Source organism: Trichoderma aggressivum (assembly GCF_033847375.1).
Source record: "Trichoderma aggressivum f. europaeum strain CBS 100526 chromosome Unknown scaffold_043, whole genome shotgun sequence".
In the NCBI taxonomy this organism is placed as follows: Eukaryota; Fungi; Ascomycota; class Sordariomycetes; order Hypocreales; family Hypocreaceae; genus Trichoderma; species Trichoderma aggressivum.
The window spans coordinates 171,184-190,845 of record NW_026946409.1 but is presented as its reverse complement, the minus strand read 5'-3'; the positions used below and the strand labels follow the sequence as shown (position 1 = coordinate 190,845).

The 19,662-nt window shown below is 53.7% G+C and overlaps 5 protein-coding genes across 5 annotated transcripts; 4 read left to right on the top strand and 1 right to left on the bottom strand.

Annotated features, from left to right (window-relative positions):
• Nucleotides 1–616: 616 nt before the first annotated feature.
• Triagg1_8619 (uncharacterized protein) lies at nt 617–2,593 on the top strand (the record flags this gene model as incomplete). Its single annotated transcript, XM_062903486.1, has 1 exon — nt 617–2,593. The coding sequence occupies one exon, from the start codon at nt 617–619 to the stop codon at nt 2,591–2,593; it is 1,977 nt and encodes a 658-aa protein (XP_062752429.1).
• A 671-nt stretch (nt 2,594–3,264) lies between these two features.
• Nucleotides 3,265–5,478, top strand: Triagg1_8618 (uncharacterized protein; the record flags this gene model as incomplete). Its single annotated transcript, XM_062903485.1, has 1 exon — nt 3,265–5,478. One exon carries the CDS (start codon nt 3,265–3,267, stop codon nt 5,476–5,478), a length of 2,214 nt encoding a protein of 737 aa, XP_062752428.1.
• A 673-nt stretch (nt 5,479–6,151) lies between these two features.
• Triagg1_8617 (uncharacterized protein) lies at nt 6,152–7,949 on the bottom strand (the record flags this gene model as incomplete). The annotated part of the gene is made up of 4 exons (XM_062903484.1): nt 6,152–6,457; nt 6,556–6,904; nt 6,987–7,240; nt 7,308–7,949. 4 exons carry the CDS (start codon nt 7,947–7,949, stop codon nt 6,152–6,154), a joined length of 1,551 nt encoding a protein of 516 aa, XP_062752427.1.
• Nucleotides 7,950–8,913: 964 nt separating this feature from the next.
• Triagg1_8616 (uncharacterized protein) lies at nt 8,914–9,535 on the top strand (the record flags this gene model as incomplete). Its single annotated transcript, XM_062903482.1, has 3 exons — nt 8,914–8,931; nt 9,003–9,319; nt 9,445–9,535. 3 exons carry the CDS (start codon nt 8,914–8,916, stop codon nt 9,533–9,535), a joined length of 426 nt encoding a protein of 141 aa, XP_062752426.1.
• Nucleotides 9,536–14,014: 4,479 nt separating this feature from the next.
• Triagg1_8615 (uncharacterized protein) lies at nt 14,015–16,291 on the top strand (the record flags this gene model as incomplete). The annotated part of the gene is made up of 1 exon (XM_062903481.1): nt 14,015–16,291. One exon carries the CDS (start codon nt 14,015–14,017, stop codon nt 16,289–16,291), a length of 2,277 nt encoding a protein of 758 aa, XP_062752425.1.
• Between the last annotated feature and the right edge of the window lie 3,371 nt (nt 16,292–19,662).

Sequence of the window (19,662 nt, the reverse complement as noted above, 5' to 3'; positions counted from 1 at the left end):
TATGCAGGATTACAGGTCAATGCAAAGCTCAACAGTATAGATACCTGTTTACCGCATTCGGCGCAAAGCAATTGGCCTCAATTTGCACAGCATCTCACAGTCCCTTCCTCGTAATAGTAATAGTTGATACAGGTGAGACACTGATAAGGACGAGAGCAGCGCCAAACAGTCACATGCTCAATCACGTGCCGCAGCGCCAGCTTCTCCGATCAAACAGCGGCCATGATTCCCGTGCCATTTGCCCCGCCGCTGACTCGCCCGTTTTACGTGCTGCCAGCATCCCGAACCTAGACTCTTCTACTCTGCCTACCCTATCCTCCAGTGCCGGGGCCAACCGGGTCCCTTTTGGAGCTCCATCCGTCATCCTCTTTCTTCCTCTGTTTGCATCATTCATTTGCTCTTGCTTCTCCTCATTGTCCAGCATCTCTTCCAGTCCCCCGTCCTACCTATCCATCATCCCGCGATAGACTTGACGGCAACACGAGCTGCGACTTAACTGCAGTTCGTGGGCATGCTGGACTTGACGCCACCCGCTTCCGACGACGTGGGCGGCTGAGCAGCCAATCTGCAAACCGTCGGCCCTGGCTGCTTCCATCACCGTCTTGGCCGTCGCATCATGAACCCTTCGAACCCGAGCGCGGGCAAGTCCCTTCAGATCCAGTCGAACTATCCCGTGCCCGTCCAGCCGGCACCGGCACCACCGAGCTTCGAAGCGTCTCGTCGTGCGAATCCAACCGTCGGAGCCTCGTCGCCGCAGCCCACGCCCCGAAAGGGACAGAGCTCTCGCAGACAGCACCGGACGCAGCGTCGGCCCAGCATGGGACACAGGCCCGTTGACGAGTATGACGCCATGGCCGAGCTCAGAGCGCTCAGAAACCCGACGAGTCGGCGCGGACAGACTTCCATCACGCATCTGCTGAATTACTCAGCGCCACTGCACCACCAAGACCTCGGTCACCACCACCACCACTCCAACCCCAGGTCGTACCGGCGGAATCCCACCTGGGGCCCAGGCTCGGGGTACCATGCGGTCGATAAGTCCAGATATGTTCACGCCAACTATCGCTTCGTCGTCTCTCCCGAGGGAGACTACTCCAAGCATGCCGCGGACGCCGACCTCTTCTTGGACTGGTCCAATGTCATGCAAGTCATTGCTTCATCGGAATCACAGGCGTCGTCGTGTCCCATCTGCTTGTCGGAGCCCGTTGCCCCCCGAATGGCAAAGTGCGGGCACATCTTTTGTCTTACATGTTTGCTTCGCTTCATGAACTCGATACTGAGCGAGGATGAGGCGAAGCCGGGCAAGGCCGCCAAATGGAGGAAGTGTCCCATCTGCGAAGACAGCATCTACCTTCCCGAGGTGCGGCCAGTGCGGTTCTACGCCGGTCAAGAGAGCCCGCTCCCCCGAGTTGGGGATGACGTTGTCCTGAGGCTCATGGCGAGGAACGCAGACTCAACTCTTGCGCTACCACGAGCAAGCGGAGCTGAAGTTCTCAATTCAGAAGATGGCATTCCGTGGCACTTTGCCGCCAACGTTTTGGACTACGCCCGGGTCATGAAAGGAACGGGACAGTACATGGCTGCCCAATACGATGAAGAAATTGAGACAATGCTACAGCAGGCCATGGAAGACGAGGCCCTGTTTGGACAGGACGGCGAGTGGACTCAAAAGGCCGTCAAGGCTGTCAACGCCGCCAAAGAAAAAGTTGTTACCCTTGGTGGTGCTGATGAAGCAAGTCCAAGCTCACTACCTGGCTCGGCGAAGCAATCGTCCGAGCCCGACTTTTACTTTTATAGCGCTCTGCCTCACTTGTATCTTTCCCCTTTAGACATTCGGATTCTGAAAACCAAATACGGTTCCTTCTCGGCTTTCCCCTCCACGCTGCTACCAAGAGTCGAGCACATTACCACGGGTCACGTCGTGGATGACGCATTACGGAGACGAGCAAAATACCTGGGTCATCTTCCTTATGGCTGTGTCATTAGCTTTCTAGAGTGTGACTGGACAGACATCGTCCCTGCTGAGACGCTCGAGTCGTTTGCTTCGGATATTGAGCGAAGACGCAATCGCAATCGCGAAAAGGCTGCACAGGAAGAGCGGGAGCGCCTTCAATCTGAGAGGATCGAGGCGGCTGCTCTCCGAAACCTCACCGGATCTCGACGGCCTCACTCTCCGCCCATCGAAGATGATTCGCCTCCCTTTATGGATATGTCCGAATTTCAGCCCCTGGCGGCGCCGTCTGGCACAACTCCTCCCGACCCAAGGCTAGGATTCTCCACCCTAGCTTCCATGTCGACAAGTCCCTCAACTCAGAAGACGGTTTGGGGCACTCGGGCCATCTCGACAACTCCTGGGATGGAAGACGTCCCAGTGCCCACCAACGCTGATGATGGATGGCTCAAGGATGAGGACCTCTTCCTCAGCCCCAGTGAGCTCGCCAGGCAAATGGAGGCACTGAACACCATTGAGAAAGAAGAGAATGGACAAAGCAGCAGTGCCCGCGGTGGCGGCGGCGGCGGTGGTGGCGGCGGTAAGAAGAAGAAGAAGCAGAAGATTACCCTTATGAGCACTGGTGGGCGGCGTGGCCTCTAGCGAAGAGATTCGAGAAAGTCGCAAATGCCAACATAGATGATTGTGTGTCTTTTCACGGCGTTTACATATGTTTTATCCAGGCTGGAGTCTTTTTTGGGGGGTTGAGGAGGAAGTGCTGTAATCATCTCAGACATATAAATACTTATACAACCAACTAAGCGACCAGCGAGCGACCTTGCAATGGAGGCAGCGAGGTGGAATCGCTGGTATAAGAGAATTGCAGGATTATTCTCTTACTGCTTAGATTGCGTAGCATGACGCAAGCGCTGTTTTCAATGATGTACCGACCACGTAACAAAGCTATCATTATCTTGTAGTTGCTTTCCAAGTCCAATTCGTGAAGCCTTTCGTTGCAAGGTGAAAGCGATGCATTCAAGTCCTTATCGCGATAAGACGTCAGTTCGAATTGTTAGCAGCAAAATTACAGCGGCTCGGGCACTACAGCGCAACGCTGGCGGGGCTAGTTTTCCGCCTAGTTCGCTTTTATCGGACTGCAATCGATAGCCTAAAATTTTTTCCCACTGCCAGCCGCGTTATCGCTCTAGCTTCAACGATCCGGAGCAACCAAAGAGAAAGAAAAAAACCATCCCGGGAAGAAAATATCCCTTCGTTCGCGGGAAAAGAGCATGGCGGCCAACACATCGCCATCTCTGACAAACTCGTCTCACACAATGACGGCCCTGCCGCTCGTCTCGGTGCCGCCGAATTCGTCCACGGGCATCAATGGCGAGAACAACAAGGTGCTGCTGGCTTTGCTAGAGAGCCTGCGGCCGGACAAGAGGCACGTCTTTCTGCAGCCGAGCGACACCCTGCCGACGGGATCGCTCAATGTGGTCAAGGAGACGCTGGAAGGATTTGCGGCCGAGGTTGGCGAGGAGCAGGAGGTCCGGCTGAAGGAGAGCCGGAAGAGGAAGAGGAAGAAGAGGAGGGGGGAGATTGATGTGCTGAAGCTGAGGAGAGTGTATGTGGATGGCTTCGAGACGGAGCAGGTGTGGCAGCAGGCGAGGAGGATAATTGGTAGCGTGTTGGAGTTTTCCGAGGGGCTACTGGATGAATTGGAGGAAGAGGGTGAGGTGGTTGCGGCCGACCAGGTGAATGGCCAGGATGAGGATGAGAAAGAAGAGGAAGAGATCGAGGACGATGAAGACATTGAAGAAGAAGAAGACGATGAAGAAGAGCTTGATGTGGAATTGGATGAAGACCAATTGGAGGATGGTCTAGAAGGCGAGGACGATGAGGATCTTGACGAACTGGAAGACGGTCTCGAAGACGAACTGAATGAGAATGAGGACGAAGAGGACGAAGAAGAGCAAGACGTCGAAGAATACGTTGAGGATCCTGATGGCCTCAACGACGGCTTCTTCAACCTCGAAGAGTTCAACCGACAGTCGCAGTACTTTGAAGAACAAGACGCAAGGGGTGACCCCAACACCGACCGAGCCAGCGATGACGAAGACGTTGATTGGGACGCAGATCCAATGGCAGAGCCCAACGCTGGTTCTAAAAAGTCATCCAACCGCAAATCACAAGACGATGACGAAGACCCGCTACAAGATGAGGACGACGACGAAGAGGATGGCCCAACCTTTGGCGACATGGCTCTTGACGCACCAGAAGGCGAGAGCGACGATGAAGCCCTCAATGATGAGGCCGCAGATGACGAAGGCATGGATTTTAACGCAAACGAGGTCTACTTCAAGGACTTCTTTGCACCACCGCCCCGGAAGAGCAAAGGTGGCAAGCCAAAGAAGAGCGTTCGCTTCCAGCCGGAAGAGCCCACCAAGGAGGATGTCGACAGAGCCATGGCCGATGTGCGCCGAGACCTCTTTGACGATGAGTCGGACATTGGTGACTCTGAAGATGCTCTGTCCGATGTCTCAGCCGGTGACCCCAAGTCGCGCCGGTCAGCTCACGAGCGGAGACAGGCCAAGCTGGCCGAGGAGATGCGCAAGCTGGAGGCCGCCTCCGTTGCCAAGCGCGAGTGGACTCTCGCCGGAGAAGCCGCTGCCGTCGACCGACCCGTCAACTCTCTCCTGGAAGAGGACCTCGACTTTGAGCACGTCGGCAAGCCCGTGCCCGTCATCACCCCGGAGGTGACGGAGGGCATCGAGGACATGATCAAGCGGCGCATCCTGGCCCAGCAGTTCGACGAGGTCCTGCGCCGGAGACCGGACGCCGAGGCCGTGCCCAGCGGGACGCGCCGCGGCATGGTTGAGGTCGACGACAGCAAGCCCAGCAAGGGCCTGGCCGAGGTGTACGAGGAGGAACACGTCAAGAACGCCAACCCGGGCACGTACGTCAGCCAGTCGGACGAGAAGCTGCAGCGCGAGGAGAGGGAGATTGAGGCCATGTGGAAGGACGTCTCGTCCCGCCTCGACGCCCTCAGCAGCTGGAACTACCGGCCCAAGCCCAGCGCGGCAACCGTCTCCGTCGTCTCCGACGTCGCCACCGTCGCCATGGAAGACGCCCAGCCCACGACCGCAGCCGCCATCTCCGGCGAGAGCAGCCGCCTGGCGCCCCAGGAGGTGTACAAGGCCGGTGCCGCCAACGCCGCCCAGGGCGAGGTCGTCACCAGCGGCGGCATGCCCCTCGCGCGACAGGAGCTCTCGCGCGAAGACAAGGCGCGCCGTCGTCGTCGCGACAAGGAGCGCATGCGCAAGGCCGGCGGCGCGGACGCCGCGGGTAGTACGACGACGACGACGAATGGCGCTGGCGGAGCGAAGAAGACGCTTTCGGCCAAGGCCAAGATGCAGCGCGAGACGATTGCCGAGCTGAAGAAGGGAGGCGTCAAGGTGATTAACCGCAAGGGCGAGATCACCGACGTCGAGGGCAAGAAGACCAAGGTGGCGGCCAAGATTGTGTCGGGAGGAAGCTATAAGCTGTAAAAAAAAAATTGCAAAGCTATAAGGGGTTATTTTTATATACAAAGGCTGAATGACGGAAAGATGAAAGATGGGGTATTGTTGAAACAACTGTATATATATATATATGTTGAGAAAGGGGCAGTTTGGTTAGGTTCGGCATTTCTTGGTTTCTGTGTGGCCCGGCTGTAATGAATGGATTTGATTGACGTTTCTTTACATATAAAAGTTCCATCAAGACAAAGCAGAGAGTATTCAGAGATGGAAACTAGAAAGAAGGAGAAATATTGCATTTTATACAAGGCGCGAGTTGTTTTTTTCTTTCTTCAATCATGCATTTCTGCGCCCCTTTGAAGAACCAAAAAAAAGGGGGGGTGGCATCAATTGCTCTTTGGTATTCCAATCTCATACAAATTAATTCGTCATGTAGCAAAATCGCATCCATTCATCCTTGCTTGCCTCATCTCATCTCCCTCATAAGCTCTCCCCTCATCGCAAGAACCACAAAGGATATGGCCTTTTCCAGTATCAAGCTCGATTCATCTTCTTACCCCCCTATCCCATCCCTCCTAAGACGCCCTAAACTCCCCGACTAAAAACGCAGTATTCATTCCCAGAATCTCCTCTCGTCGAACAAAAAAAATTCAAACCGGGCAGAATCAAGTAAAAAGTAGGGTGTGTGAGTGGTTAAGCAGGCCTAGTTATCAGCTTCGGCGGTCTGCTCCTCCTCCTCCACCTTGGACCTCTTCGTTTCAAGCTCAGTAGACTCCTCGTCGGCCTTGCGCTTAGTATTGCCGCTGCCGTTGACGGCGTCGTCGTCCTTGGCCATCTTCTTGCGAACAAGACTCGTCAGGTCCACGGCGTTTTTGCTGGCCTCTTCGACGCGCGCCTGTACTTCGGCAGCAGATTGGCCAAAGGCAGCGCCGAGGATGCCGCCCAGAGGGTTGGCTCCGTCACCCAGCAGTTCAGTCACGCTGAGAGGATCCTTTTTCAGGTCGACGAGCTGTAGTTTATTAGTTAATAAGAAGAAGAAGAGAGGAAAACATGCTGTGATACTAGTGGGGTAGAATTCAAAGGGCTTCAGAATCAAAATCAACATACCCTTTGCTCCAATTCGGCGATTACTTCCTTCATCTCTTCAACAGCCTTGCGAGACAATTCATTGTCCTCTGGGGATGCCGAACTAGCAATCTCGACTTCGATGGCCTGCATCTTCAGCTTAAAGCTCTTGATGGCAAGCTCCATCTCGGCAACAGCCTCGTCGCGCAGGCCCTGATCAATCTCCTCGCGCTTGGTGTTCTTGCCCTCATCATCGGCAACTGTGAGCGAAGCAAACTCTAGCGCCAGGGAAAGCTTGTAGTGTGCCTCGGCAATGATTTCAGATTCTTCAGGGTAGAGCTCTACCTTGTAGTTGAGAGATGTACGGCCGTCTTCGATCGCATTAGGATACCTGTGCTCACAAAGCCGGTTCAATTAGTTACGCCTCGCTCCATCTCGGGAATGGACGAAAGAGAAGTGAGGTTATGGCGTACCGCTCGTTCTCGAGAGAGATTTCAGCAAGACAGTCGTGGGTCTCTGCAAGACGCTCTTTGATGTGTCTGACGGCCGAGGAGTCTTCTTTGGTGACTTCTTTGCCCTTGCCCTTGCCCTCGTCTTCGCCCTGCGCTTCCTCCTCTCTCAGCTGATCCAGCTGCTTCTGGTAGCAAACGCGCGCGAGTTCGAGAATCTCAAAGGCAGTGGCAAGATCGTCGTCTTCTTCTTCGTCTTGGTCTCCTTCTTCCTGGCCCTATTTGTTTTGCACGATGGGTAATTAGACAGCGAACACAAGCCGGTCAAGCTGGCATATTACCCACCTCGTCTTCGTCAGACTCGTCAAAGTTCTCATCGCCCGTAAATTGGAAGAAGAGCTTCTTTCCTTCGGGAACGTCGTCCTTGTCCTCGTTCTTCTTGTCCTTTCCTTGTTCGGCCCCGCCTTCCTGAGCTCCCTCTCCCTCGTCCGCTTTGTTAGCTTTCTTGGAGGACGCACCGCCGCTTGATTTTGTCTTCTTCTCCGCGGGTGCGGGAGCAGAGCCACCGAGGACGTCACTCTTGCTCTGGCCAACCTTGAACAAGCTGCGACCGTAGTGGAAGAGGATCTCGGCGTTCTCCGGCGCCAGCTCGCCATTGATTTCCGCTTGGAGGATGCTCGCTCTCGAGAAGACGTCGGCGGCTGCTTCGTACTTCTTGTGGGCATAGAGCGCGGTGCCCTTTGCGCTCAGATCGGCGAGGGTGACCTTTTTTGACTTGATGTCATCGTCCACCTCGGACTCCAGGTCGGCTTGAGCCGCAGCTGCGGTGTCTGTCTCTGTCTCTACATCTGCTTTGGTTTCTGTCTCTGCCTCTGCCTCTACGTCTGCTTCTTCAGCAGCAGAGGTTTTGATCATCTCGTCGACAGTCGCCTCTTCGGCAGGCGCAGCCTCCTCGACTGGTCGCGTCTCGGCGATGGGTTCTGTCATTGCGAAAGAGCTGAGAGCTGAGAGCTGCAGACACACGCGACAGAGTAAGCGGTGGGATGGGGCGCAAACAAGACAGATTCGGGCTGTTTTGGTCCAATTGCAGTTGGAGAAGCTCACCAAAGATGAATTGATGATGCCAGGCCTGTGAGATGGAAGAAAATGCAGAGGCAAAGGGGAGCTGCTGTGAGTGAGCACAAACAGCTGATCTCTGTGACCTTGTGGAAGGTTTGCTGCAGTCGTGACGTGCGTTTCGGAGCGGCGCGTCTGATTGGCCGAGAGGGAGCTTTTATGGGGCGGCACTTGACACGGTGTGGCTGAGTGGGGCTGGAGCAGAGAGAAGCTGGATTAGGTAATCTCTCCAACTCTCCAGGTGATCAACAGCTTACCCTGCGACTAATCATCAGATTACAGTTTGGCCATTGGTTGCAGGCAAGACATGGCTATGACGATTGGCATTGGTCTAGTTTTATTTGTCCCTTCGGTGTTCCACGGAACTGATGGATGGGCTTCCAGACGAGCCTCGGAGAAGCCGCTTCGAGACTTGAGTCTGTCTAATATGATGGATCTGGTTGCAAGCTAACGATACGCCGCTGATGAGGCTCGCCCAACGAGCTGAGACGCCAATGGCAGTTCACGGCATCCGTTCGAATGGGCAATTCGGCTTCACGGCCATCGTGAGAGTCCGGGCTCTTGCGCCGTAGTCTTGCGCCACCTGGGCGTTCATTGGAAGAGGACCGCTCATCATTGCCAGGCAGGTCACCAACGATTCAAAACAGGAATTCTATTGCCCCCGGATATAAATATGTGTGAGCCCATAAGGTCGTCTATGTATGTAAACCTCATCTTGCCCCATCGCTGCGTACTCGTGCTCGAGAATCCTGGCTCTGTATTCCGTAGATCTGTCTGATAACTCGATAACTTATTACCTTTGCTGTACCATTGTTGCTATTATAGCTCTCCAACCATGTCGGAGTCTACCGAGGTAACCATGGGCTGAAATACATTCATCCATGTGTCAAATCACGACCCTTAAACTTACTCATGTTACAATAGGAACTCTACGGCCAATTGTGCTGGCTCGCCATCCCAGTCACAGACATTGAAAGGGCCAAGGCCTTTTATGCAGAAGTCTTCTCCTGGGAGATCAGCCCCAACGGCGTTCCTCACGGGCGGCCCGGCGTCAAGGAACTCTACTTTTTCAACCGTGACAAGGCCCTCAACGGCGCCTTTTACGTGATGGAGGATGGATACCACGTCATCAACCACTCGATAGGCTCTCACGATGCCTTTTCCGTTCACCCGAGCTTCAACGTCAAGAATTGTAAGGAAACGCTTGAGCTGGTAACCAAGCTCGGCGGAAAGACGCAGCTGTAAGTTGTCCCGCTTTTCCGTGTAGCCGGCTTGGAGAAATGTACAGAGTGAAAAGGGATAGATGGAAGAGCAAAAACCATGGAAGAGAAGAACCGGAAATGCAAGCTGACTGACCGTTGTCCAGACACAAGACGGAGCTTGGCGAGAACATGGGGCACTATGCCCGGTTCATCGACACTGAGGATAATTTAATCGGGATCTGGTCCAAAATCTGACTCGGGTGGAAATGGCAGATGCTTGTTGGGTTTCTTATCCATGAACTAGCTGACTAGTGTTTCTGATGCTCTTTTTATTCCGCCGAGCAGAGCCAATGCTATCTCTCGTTGATGGAAAAATAGCATCACATGTCCTTGAAAGATATTCCAGCCCTTCTTTCGTTTCTCAGGCTTGTTCAAAATATGCCCGCAATCGTCACAGCTTGTTCCTCCACTCTTATCATTTCCCGTGGCGCAATTTATACCTGGTCATCAGCTGTGTATGCTTTTCCCCATCATGCCGGGCCGTCCAAGCAGGGGCGGATAAGATGACCGGAAGCGAACTCCATCTCGAATTTGACAGCGGCCGCTCCCATGGCGCCAATTTCTCCAGCCACGGAGTTTCATCCCACGTTGCATCTAGGAAGAACCATCTTCCACCGGTATATCGAGCTTCATCGAGGACGAGTCGTGGTCTCGGCCGGTAGTGGTGATGCTTGATTCCGGTGCTTGTTTCCGGCAGGCTGTCAAAACTTGTTCAGACGTATGACTGTTATCTGTACTGTATCGTGTTTGCACATGTCTACACATGGTTCAACCTCACGGCTCTTGAAATATCTTAAAGCTACATCCATGTCATGTCGGTACTACATGCAGTAGTTGGGCAGCGCCTCTGCTGACAAAGCGGCCTCTCTCGTGGTGTTTTTCGATGTCGACATCAGAGGCTCGTTGCTTATTGGACGTTGATTTTCCCACGATCGGAAATATTTGTGCAATCAGGTGCGAGCGTTTCTTGTTGCCATCCGGTGATTGCTAATTCGTGGAATTTTATTCCCATATTGCTTGTGCTTGTGACGGCATAGTACTCGTACAATGATAACGGACGACGCCCGTACATATGCTCGCGTGTTATCGTCAACTCCTCGCCCCAATACTCGTACATACATGACCAGCTGTACGCTACAAAACCGAAAACAAGATGAAACAGCGGCATCACTTCTTACATGCAGATCGTACGGAGTAGGCACATACAGGCGCGGGTAACGTATTTAGCAAGCGGCCGCGGTACTGCCACCTTGGGATTACCTTCTCACATGCCCTCCCCCGTGCATGAATTTGTTCCACGATGTTGGGTCCTGTTCTCGGCGATACAAGGCATCCCGCGGGGGTCAAGAGCTTTCGACCCACGATACTAACTAAATCTTATGCAGGCTCGGGTGGATTACCCAAGGGAGCCAACGTCTCACTCTTGTTTGCTCTACTGTACTTCTCGGGCGAGTAGCATCCGGTGCTCCGTTTTTACGCTCCCTAGTGGGCGTAAAGCTTCCCCCACAAGATCGGGAGTCGTTTCGGTCTTACTCTTCTTAGTCGGCTGCGGGGGGGAAGTGATTGTTCACAATGAGTGTGTTTTGTCTTGAGTCGAAAGCAGCGTCGTCTCCGTGCTCGAAGGATCAACTACCAAGGTACCTAGGTAGGTAGGTAGGTCCAGATACTGTAGCATGAGACCACAAGCCCATCCATTGTTTCCGGGTACTTGCCATCGAGGTAGCAGTACTCGTACGAACAGGAGACAGATCTTCTGCGGCCGGCTGACATACCCCCCGGTGACCTTGATGACATTTGCACCCTTCCAAGGAGAAGTCAGGGAGGCTCCGATGGACATTGGGTGTCAGCATCTGCTCAACCCTTTTAGCACGAGTACCCCCAAGCAGATCAGCTACCTAGATACAAGACACATGTCTATCGCCTAGGCAAGGTACCAGCACGGGCATGAACTCGGCGTGTCTGGGATTAGATCTTGTCCATTTGGTTACGACGGTTGGGGCCACGAATACAAGCAAGCACTGACAAATGAAGCGTCAATGCGCGCTAGTACGAGTAGTATTGAAATTGGAAAACCGAGGCGCCTACTGGGTAGTAGTAGTAGTAGTAGTAGTAGTAGTAGTAGCAGAAAAAAATAAAAGAACAGCCTCGGCATTGTCTTTTTTCCGCAGAATATGATAGGAAGGATTACGATTCTCCTGATGGAGCAACGAGCTTTTGCCCGTTGCGTGTTAAGGGGAAGAGCCAGAGGCGAAGATTCTCCGCAATAATACGTGGTGCTTGCCAGGAGATTCCGTGCGTGGCTAAGAATTCCTCCGTCTTTGCAGAGGTCGAGTCAAATTGGATTCCGGGACGGCACTTGGGCAGCAGCAACAGCAACAACAACTGTTTTGGGGCCACTGCGAGAACAAAGAAAGTGTCCGGCGGAAGTGGCTGATATTTGAGAAAAACGCTGGAGAGAGCGACAAGACACGAATAGTTGTCGTATCGTACGAGCTTCCTTGGAACTGCCCCATCAATAGTCTCCAGTCCCGTAGGAGTAGGATTGAGGATCAAAGTACAATGTAATTACCCCGTACTTGTTGTACTAATTGCTGCCCTAGCTTCAACGTATGAGTACAGTAACCTGCTCCCGGGATCAACCAAAGAGGCAACCTCGGGTACCTGTACTCGTACGCATCCTACCAAGACTACCGCGTGTACATATGGAGATTAAATTCCAAGTCCATGCCGTCTTCTGGTTCAAAGGATCACAGCAAGTCGCAGCAGCCGTCTTCGGATGGTCTCATTGGGGGGTTAATCTCGCGGCAGCAATGCGGGGCATGGCCCTATGATTGGCGGAGAATTGTAGCATCCCCCCAGCGTGGCCGGCAAATAGGGAGAATTTGCGCGCTGCACAGGCCTGGTCGCAGTGGGCCGTGCTAATCGCGACAGCAAGGCTGACTGGCTGCTGAGGAAATACAGGCAAACAAGTCCGACTCGGTAGCGCTACATTAGCATCCAGTTCAGTTCCAGCGACCTCCAGCGGCTCCCGCGCCGGGGTTCAATGGCAGCCTCCCCACCAAAGCTGGCGCCGCTGCGGCGGAAACCACTGAACCCCACGCTACCTTGCATGTACCAGGGCCGTGCTGGTACTTCTGTCACTGTCTGTATACCGGCTGGGGTCCTCCATGTGCTGTGCTGTGCTGTGCTGTTTTTCAACATCAACCCGACATCACAAATCAATTCGTCCTCCCGATACTTGCGCCTCCGTTTCCAGCTGTTGCGCGAGTCCCTCGCCATTCCAAAAGCTGCTCTCCGGCCTGTCCTTTTTGGCGCATCCCCTCGGAACCGTTGCCAAGCAGCGCCAAGGCTTCTGGACACCTCTAGCCACCTCATATCTTTTCCATTGTATTGATCGCATCCTCTCTCACCACCACCAAAGAGACATTTGCCTCCAGCCGAGCTTTGTTTTGGGTTTGCTTTGCTATTCCCAACCCGGATCCTTCGCCTCCTTTTCACGCCCGTCTGCTTGGTGCTGGGGCGCGCAGAAAGGGAACTTGGCCACTCTTGCGGGAATCCAATTTGGGATCGGAGCGAGATCCGCGGCGAGAAGAAAAAAAGAGAGACAGGAAAGGCGAAAACCGCCACGAGGTCTGACGAGAAGAATTATGGTTTGGTCCTGATTTCTGCCTTCAACTCTCATCTCGAGCCACTCACCGCTGGGCCGAGATTCTGCAATTCCCTGGATCGACTAGAATCACACCCATTCCGATACGGCTGCCGCCACCACGCATCTGCCTTGCCCGCAAATCCCTCCAACGAACGACCGGCGCTTCTGACCTATAGGATCAATATTAACTAAACGCCTCCGCTTCGTGTAAGTCTTTGGCCAAGGAGGAGCCGGGGCCTAAGCTGCTTTTCAGGCAAAAAAAAAAAAAAAAAGAGAGAAGGGATAGGGGAGCTACTATTGCTATCTATCCGCATACATAACCACTTCTACTGGCTTCATAAGCGCAGCGTGTTGCCGTCTTGTTTCGCAAACGGTACATCGACTCCCCGTCATCGCTAGCTTTTGTCGGGGCGTCTTTTACGGTAACTTGGACGACTGTTCTCTCTTGACAATATATTTGTCTTCTGTATCACTGCTTTCGGAAGCTATCCGACTCATCTGCCACTAACCGGCTTACGGGGGAAAACAGCGAGAGTGTGCATAGGCCGCAGTCTCTCGATAGTCGTGGCCACCTTGTTGCATTGCATTGCGCTGCCTCCCCTCGTTACGACCTGCCCTAATCGGGGGCTTCACCAGGGGGGCTTCTCCAGGCACTCGTTTGCAGCTTGAGGATATACCTTTGGCGACAGATCGCTCGGAGTATCCGCCCACGCGAACCTGAGCTCATCGCTCCCGATCACAGCTGGGTGGGAGGTGCATTTCGGCATCGTCAAGGCTGATCAGAATCCTTTCGCCAATCGTCAGCGCGTCTTGGTCGAACGAAGGTCTGGGGCCATCTATTTTCCGATTTCGCACTTGGCATGCAGCGCCGAGTTGGTGGAGGGTGCTACAAAGACTCAGAGCCATAAATTCCATACCCACGGCAGCGTCGCTTTTTGCCGAAGCGGCTGCCTGGACGATCCTTCGGTCTCGACCTCGCAGCAAAGTGTGCCGTCCGGACCAAACTAACCCGGAACAAAATCACGATGGCTGCTGTCCAGCAGTTGCTGGCGAGCCCATCGCCCGCTCCAGCGCCAGTATCGTCACAGCGCATCAGCGACACCTCAGCCTCAGCCTCAGCCTCTGCCGACATGGAGCTTGACAGCACCAGCAATGACCCGGTTATGATTGACAGCGGGCTGATGAAGGGTGCGCCACAAACGGGGGATTCCCGAATAGCTGTCATTGTGTATGGGCAGGGACAAGAAGATGTTGTGTCGGTGTTCGCAGAGGTGCTGGGCAAACCGGTTAAATTGAAGCGACGATTCAAGGACGTCGACCACGAGGATGAAGGTTTCGTGATTGGCCTTGCTCTGCAGGAGGCCAAGCAGGATGTGGAGGATCGGGACCAACGGCTGCTCGTAGCCATCAATGCTCACTGCGTCAACCTAGGAATGCCTCCGGACCTGCATCTGTCGATCCACTGCGACTATGAGTTTCTCTACACCGAAACCCCCTTTTGCAGACGCGACCTCGCTCGATTCGTCTCATTCACGCTCGGCCAGACCAGCCCGCACAGCCAATTGATGGCCAAGCCGAGGACGTTTTTCATTTCCACCACGTTTCCCGATGTCCACGCGGCTCTTCCCAACTTGGACATTCTCACGGTAGGAGCTGATGCGGTTGAGATCCGCGTGGACCTTTTGCGCGAACCCCGGGGCGACGGGGCCTTTTCTGATATCCCAAGCCTGAGTTATGTCGGGCAGCAGGTCATGCTGCTGCGGCAGAGAACCGAGCTGCCCATCATCTTCACCACTAGATGCACCAGGGAGAATGGAAAGTTTCCCATGGACAATCCCGATCTATACTATGAATATCTATTCCGAGCGGTCCAGTGGGGAGTAGAGTACATCGACGTCGAGCTGTGGCTGCCGGAGCACATTCGAAAGAAGCTGTACGAAAAGAGAGGCAACTCTCGCATCATGTCTGCCTTTCACGACTTCTCAGGCACCTTCAAATGGCCGTCCCAATACGCACAGGACGTCTTTGTAAAGTCCAGGCAGTACGCCGACATTGTCAAGATGATTGCGATCATCAACGATCACAACGAAAACTTTGAGCTCGAGTACTTTCGCTCCAAGATACGGGCACAGTATCCAGATGCGCCACCGCTGTCGGCTGTCAACATGGGCGAGATTGGTCAGTTTTCGCGAACGCTCAACACGGTCTTTTCGCCCATCACTCACCCTCTCCTGCCCATCATCGCCGCCCCTGGCCAGATGAGCACGGCCGAGATCAACGGCGCCCTGGCATTGCTAGGCCAGCTCCCAAAGAAGTACTTTTACGGCATCAGCAGCGCTGCTGCTCGAAGCATCGCGCCGAGAGCGCCTTTTTACGAGAAGTGCTTCAACGAGTTGGGATTGCCGCATCAGTTCGCCGTGGTGGAGCGCCAGCACAATAACCCGGCAGGCATTCAATCGTGGTGCAACCAGAGGGACTTTGGAGGTGCCTATCTCGACCCGGGGCTGTCATACCAGACCATCCTGAAGCACAACCCGTGGTTCTCGACCCTGAACAACGGCCAAGGCCCAACACTGTCCGAGGCGGCCCGGGGGATCGGTATCATCGACACAATTGTTGTGAAGCCCTCAGGGTCAGGATCAGGATCGAACTCGACACCACCGTCTCAATATGGCGGCACTATGCCACCCGGAGGACAGCCGGGTCTCGCCCCCAACACGTCATTGATCTTCGACAATGCCAGCTGGAGAGGCATCCTGTCCACACTGACCCGCGATCTAGCCCCCTCTGCTTATTTCGGCCGAACCGCGGTGGTGCTGGCTTTGACGGCCGACGACGCTGCGCCCGTCTTCTTCGCCTTGAAGGCGCTCAAAATGTCAAAGATATACACAGTCGGATTCAGGACACCATCCGGACTGGCCCGCAACGCTCCTCCGATCGAACAGTTTATCAGCATGGAGAGCCTTCAACGAGCCCGGTCCGTGGCGGACAACCGAGCGCCCTTTGTCATCATCTCAGCACTGGGCCGGGGTAAGAGCAACATTGTCGGCATGATGCTGCGAGTCTTTGGAGAGGCCGGCCCCCCTGGATCGTCGAACACGAAGAAGGTCTTTTTGAACCTTGCCGAGGCGGCATCGCAGCAGAAGAACGATCCCGTAGTAGTCGCGGAACAGAGCGGGTTCACCGCATATGACGCTGCAGACGTTGCGGCCTTTACAACGGTCGAGAGCCTACGGCTGCTAGTCGGGCAAAACGTACCGTACAGCTTCGTCCGGCTGGCAAGCGGACGAAATTTATTCTGAGAGGCTAAATCTATTTTTACTTTGAAAGGATTCAGCTGATATAATAATACCCACTGCGAGCTGGCCTAGACCATAATTTCTTTTCGGCTCGATCGATGCTGGCAAGGAGGGATATTTTTTTTGTTTATCTATCGAGCTGCCTTTTTGCTCTTCGGCGCACCGATTTTGGAATACGGCCCGGAATCCTTTTTCGTTTGTTTGCATCTGTGGCGTTGGAAGCGAGGCCAGCACAGAGGGCATGCGTTTTTTTATGCCCACGGCGCATTGTCGTGGGGGTGACCTTTTTTTTTTTCTCTTCTTTCTCTTTTCTAGTTTCTCGGGTTTCTATATATACATGTATATATAGGTAGGTATGTATATGAGGAGTTTATACACGCTGTACATAGGTAGTCGCTGTTATTGGATGGGAGCGCGGTTAGGGCTGGGGGGACTGAGTTGATTGGAACAACCACTCTCTCATGTACGGAGTACGGAGAAGGGGGGGATCGTCGAGATGTATGGCCAGATGGAAAATAGCATCTCCATTACCTTTATCACGGAGCTCGAGTTGACTATGCATTGCTGCCATGACGAAAGCGCATCGGACAATCGGCGACCCAGTTGTCGGCATATTTGATCAATTCCCACTCCCCCTTGCCGCGACCTAAGTGGTAAGCCGAACCGAAGTCAGCTTACCTCTACATTACTGTGCAGCCGGGCGGCAAGATTGGCTGGGGGAGGTCGGGATCTGATATGTGAGAGGGGCGTGGTCCGCATAATGTACAGAGTACAGCAGTACGAAAGCGCAAAATACCAAGACAGGATTCCATGGAAGCGATGACGAAGGAATCCCGATGAATGATGGTAATTTCCTATTGAGGCTATTCTTCGCGCCCCTTGCGATACTGCTAGTAGTAGTAGTGGTATCTTTCCCGTACATGTGAGAGCTACTCGTACGCGGATGCGAGGAAAATCCCCGAGTCATGAGCAAACCGCTGGGAACAAGACCACTTCCCTTGCTCGTACGAGGAGGTCTGCAGATAGCGACGGAGACTCGTATTTGAAAATATTCGGCATATATAACGGCCAATTCGACTAACCCGTTAGCTATATAGCTTCTGTTTTTTTCTTTCTTCTCCTTGAGTCGGCGGTATCCGCAGCAGCTATCGGATCCATTAACCTTTTATGCCACCCCCGGACTCGCTACAGCAATTCTGGCTTACAAGGGAGAGACGAGAATTTTCTACGTAGCTGGCAGGGGGGGGAGGACAGCCGAATCTAGGGGTTTTTCGAAATCAGGTGCTTGCAGTTATCTAGAGGCCAACAGGCATGGCGTAGGTACATACCCTTGCTGCTGCTGCATACGTACTAACGTTTGCGGTAAATAATAAGGATAAGGCTTTTGCCGCTTCGTCTTGAGGAGACAAGACTGTTTTGCGTGAAGGGATCGGAATCGCCACTACTTCTGTAGTAAGACACGGCACTCGCGCTGGGCACTTGTAGATGGATTTAAGCTCCGACGAAATGATCTTCTGCGATGGCATAACCTTGACGGGATTATTGATCCATGGTCGAAAACAATCGACTTTCGTTGGCAATCAATGCCTTGTACTGCAGCATTGGATTCCTGATTGAGGCCAAGGGGCCCTTTTTCGCGGCTCTCGCTCATCGAGATCCTGAGCCAAGGCCACCAAGGCCGATGGGCACGATGGGCCAAGGCAGAAGGCGGTATGAAAGGCATCCATTGATGGGCCCCAATTGCGAACTCAGCTCGGATCACTCGAAACTGAAACCCGGTCACCAATCCAAGGCTCTTCGAAAAGAGAGGGGTGGCCCAGCATGCCAAGTATCGCCGAGAAAGGGCTCCAAGTGGAGTGCGAGCGCCCATCCCAAGGCCCCTTTGTTAGTACATACAGTAGTGTTTGGCTGCCTTTCTCGCAGAATCCACAGGGCAGCCTTTTTCTTCTCACTGTCGAAGCTTTGATGCCGCGCCGAGACGCTTGCTCGATCGATTAGATTGATCCAATTCGCCCGCCGGCTCTTTTTTTTGCCCTTGGAGTGTGTGTGTGTGTGTGTGTGTGTGTGTGTGTGTCTGCGTGGCGTCGTCTGACCTCGGCCGCGCGTGGGGGATTCGGCTGAGGTTTGCGGTAACTTGATCTATTTTTTCTGTCATGTGGCTCACTCTCTCTTCTCTCGACTTGAGGTTGTAAGGTTCTCGTACTGTAAGATTGCAAAGGCGCATGTACTCCGTACGAGCACATGCAAAAGCGCGACTAGTTCAAGACTCGTGCCTGAGCTAGAAACAAACCCCTGAGAGACACAGAGAGAGAGAATGGGAACAAGAGACCAGACTTCAAACACAAGTAGCCCTCTTTGCCGGGAACTTGGCTGGGCTAATGGCTGAAAGAGGCCCCCCCCCCTTACTGTACGGGGTATTTGCAACAAGATTGCCATGCCGGGTTGCTGGACGCGGCACGAAACCCCGGCACAACCTCCCCACAAAACAGCCCAAACGTCCATGCGAAACGAAGAACGGGAGTGGCACCAGGGCAGTACCTAGTATTACGGTAGCAGTGGCCACAGGTACAGTAGCATTCATGTTGTTGTTTTTCTCCTTTGAACGGCTAACGGCGCTGTGGCTTCTGGCAAGGGGGATGATGCGTCAAGCAAATGGAAGAGAGAGGAGGAGGGGGAGTCGTTTCGTTGGGTGACAAGTGAGCGAGGCGTCAGAAAGCGGTGCGACTCAACTCTCACTTACATCAATCACATCAATCAATATCCAACGCGCATATTTTAGTGGTCGGTTTAGAGGTGCGGTCGTCGGCTTTTTGGCGGCATATCACCGCCCACCGGCTGTGCCTGTTTTTTTTCTGTTTTTTTTTTTTTCCCCTCGGCAGTTGGGGGCGTCATCACAAAGGAGACAGACAAGCGCGGAAGAGAGCCAGTCAGATTGATGGAGAGAGAGAGAGAGCAGGAGGAGGAAGAGAGAAGAGAATTGACAAACAGAACCCAAAGCTTTGGGCTGATTTCGCGCCTTGCAGAAACCGGTGGGTTTCGCCGCGCCTTTTTGCGGGATCGATGCCCCTTGCCTCAGTGCGACCCTGGGCTATTCGGGTTTTGAATTGGCGTTGAGAATTAAGGAAGACAGAGTGACATTGTTGGAACCAAGCCGAAAAGGACCCCTGGTCCCTGGCCACCTACATTGGACTTGACACGGAGAGGATGTGGTAAGCAGCCACAGGGATTTTCGGCCGTGTTAGCTGGTTGGGTTCTTGGTGGAAGATGACGTGAGTGGTTTGACGAATAGAACTCGTACGAGAACTACCTAGTTTTAGTTTTGGAGTTGAGCTCTATCTTGGTGCTTAGTTGCCAAGTGTTGTGCTGTGTTAATA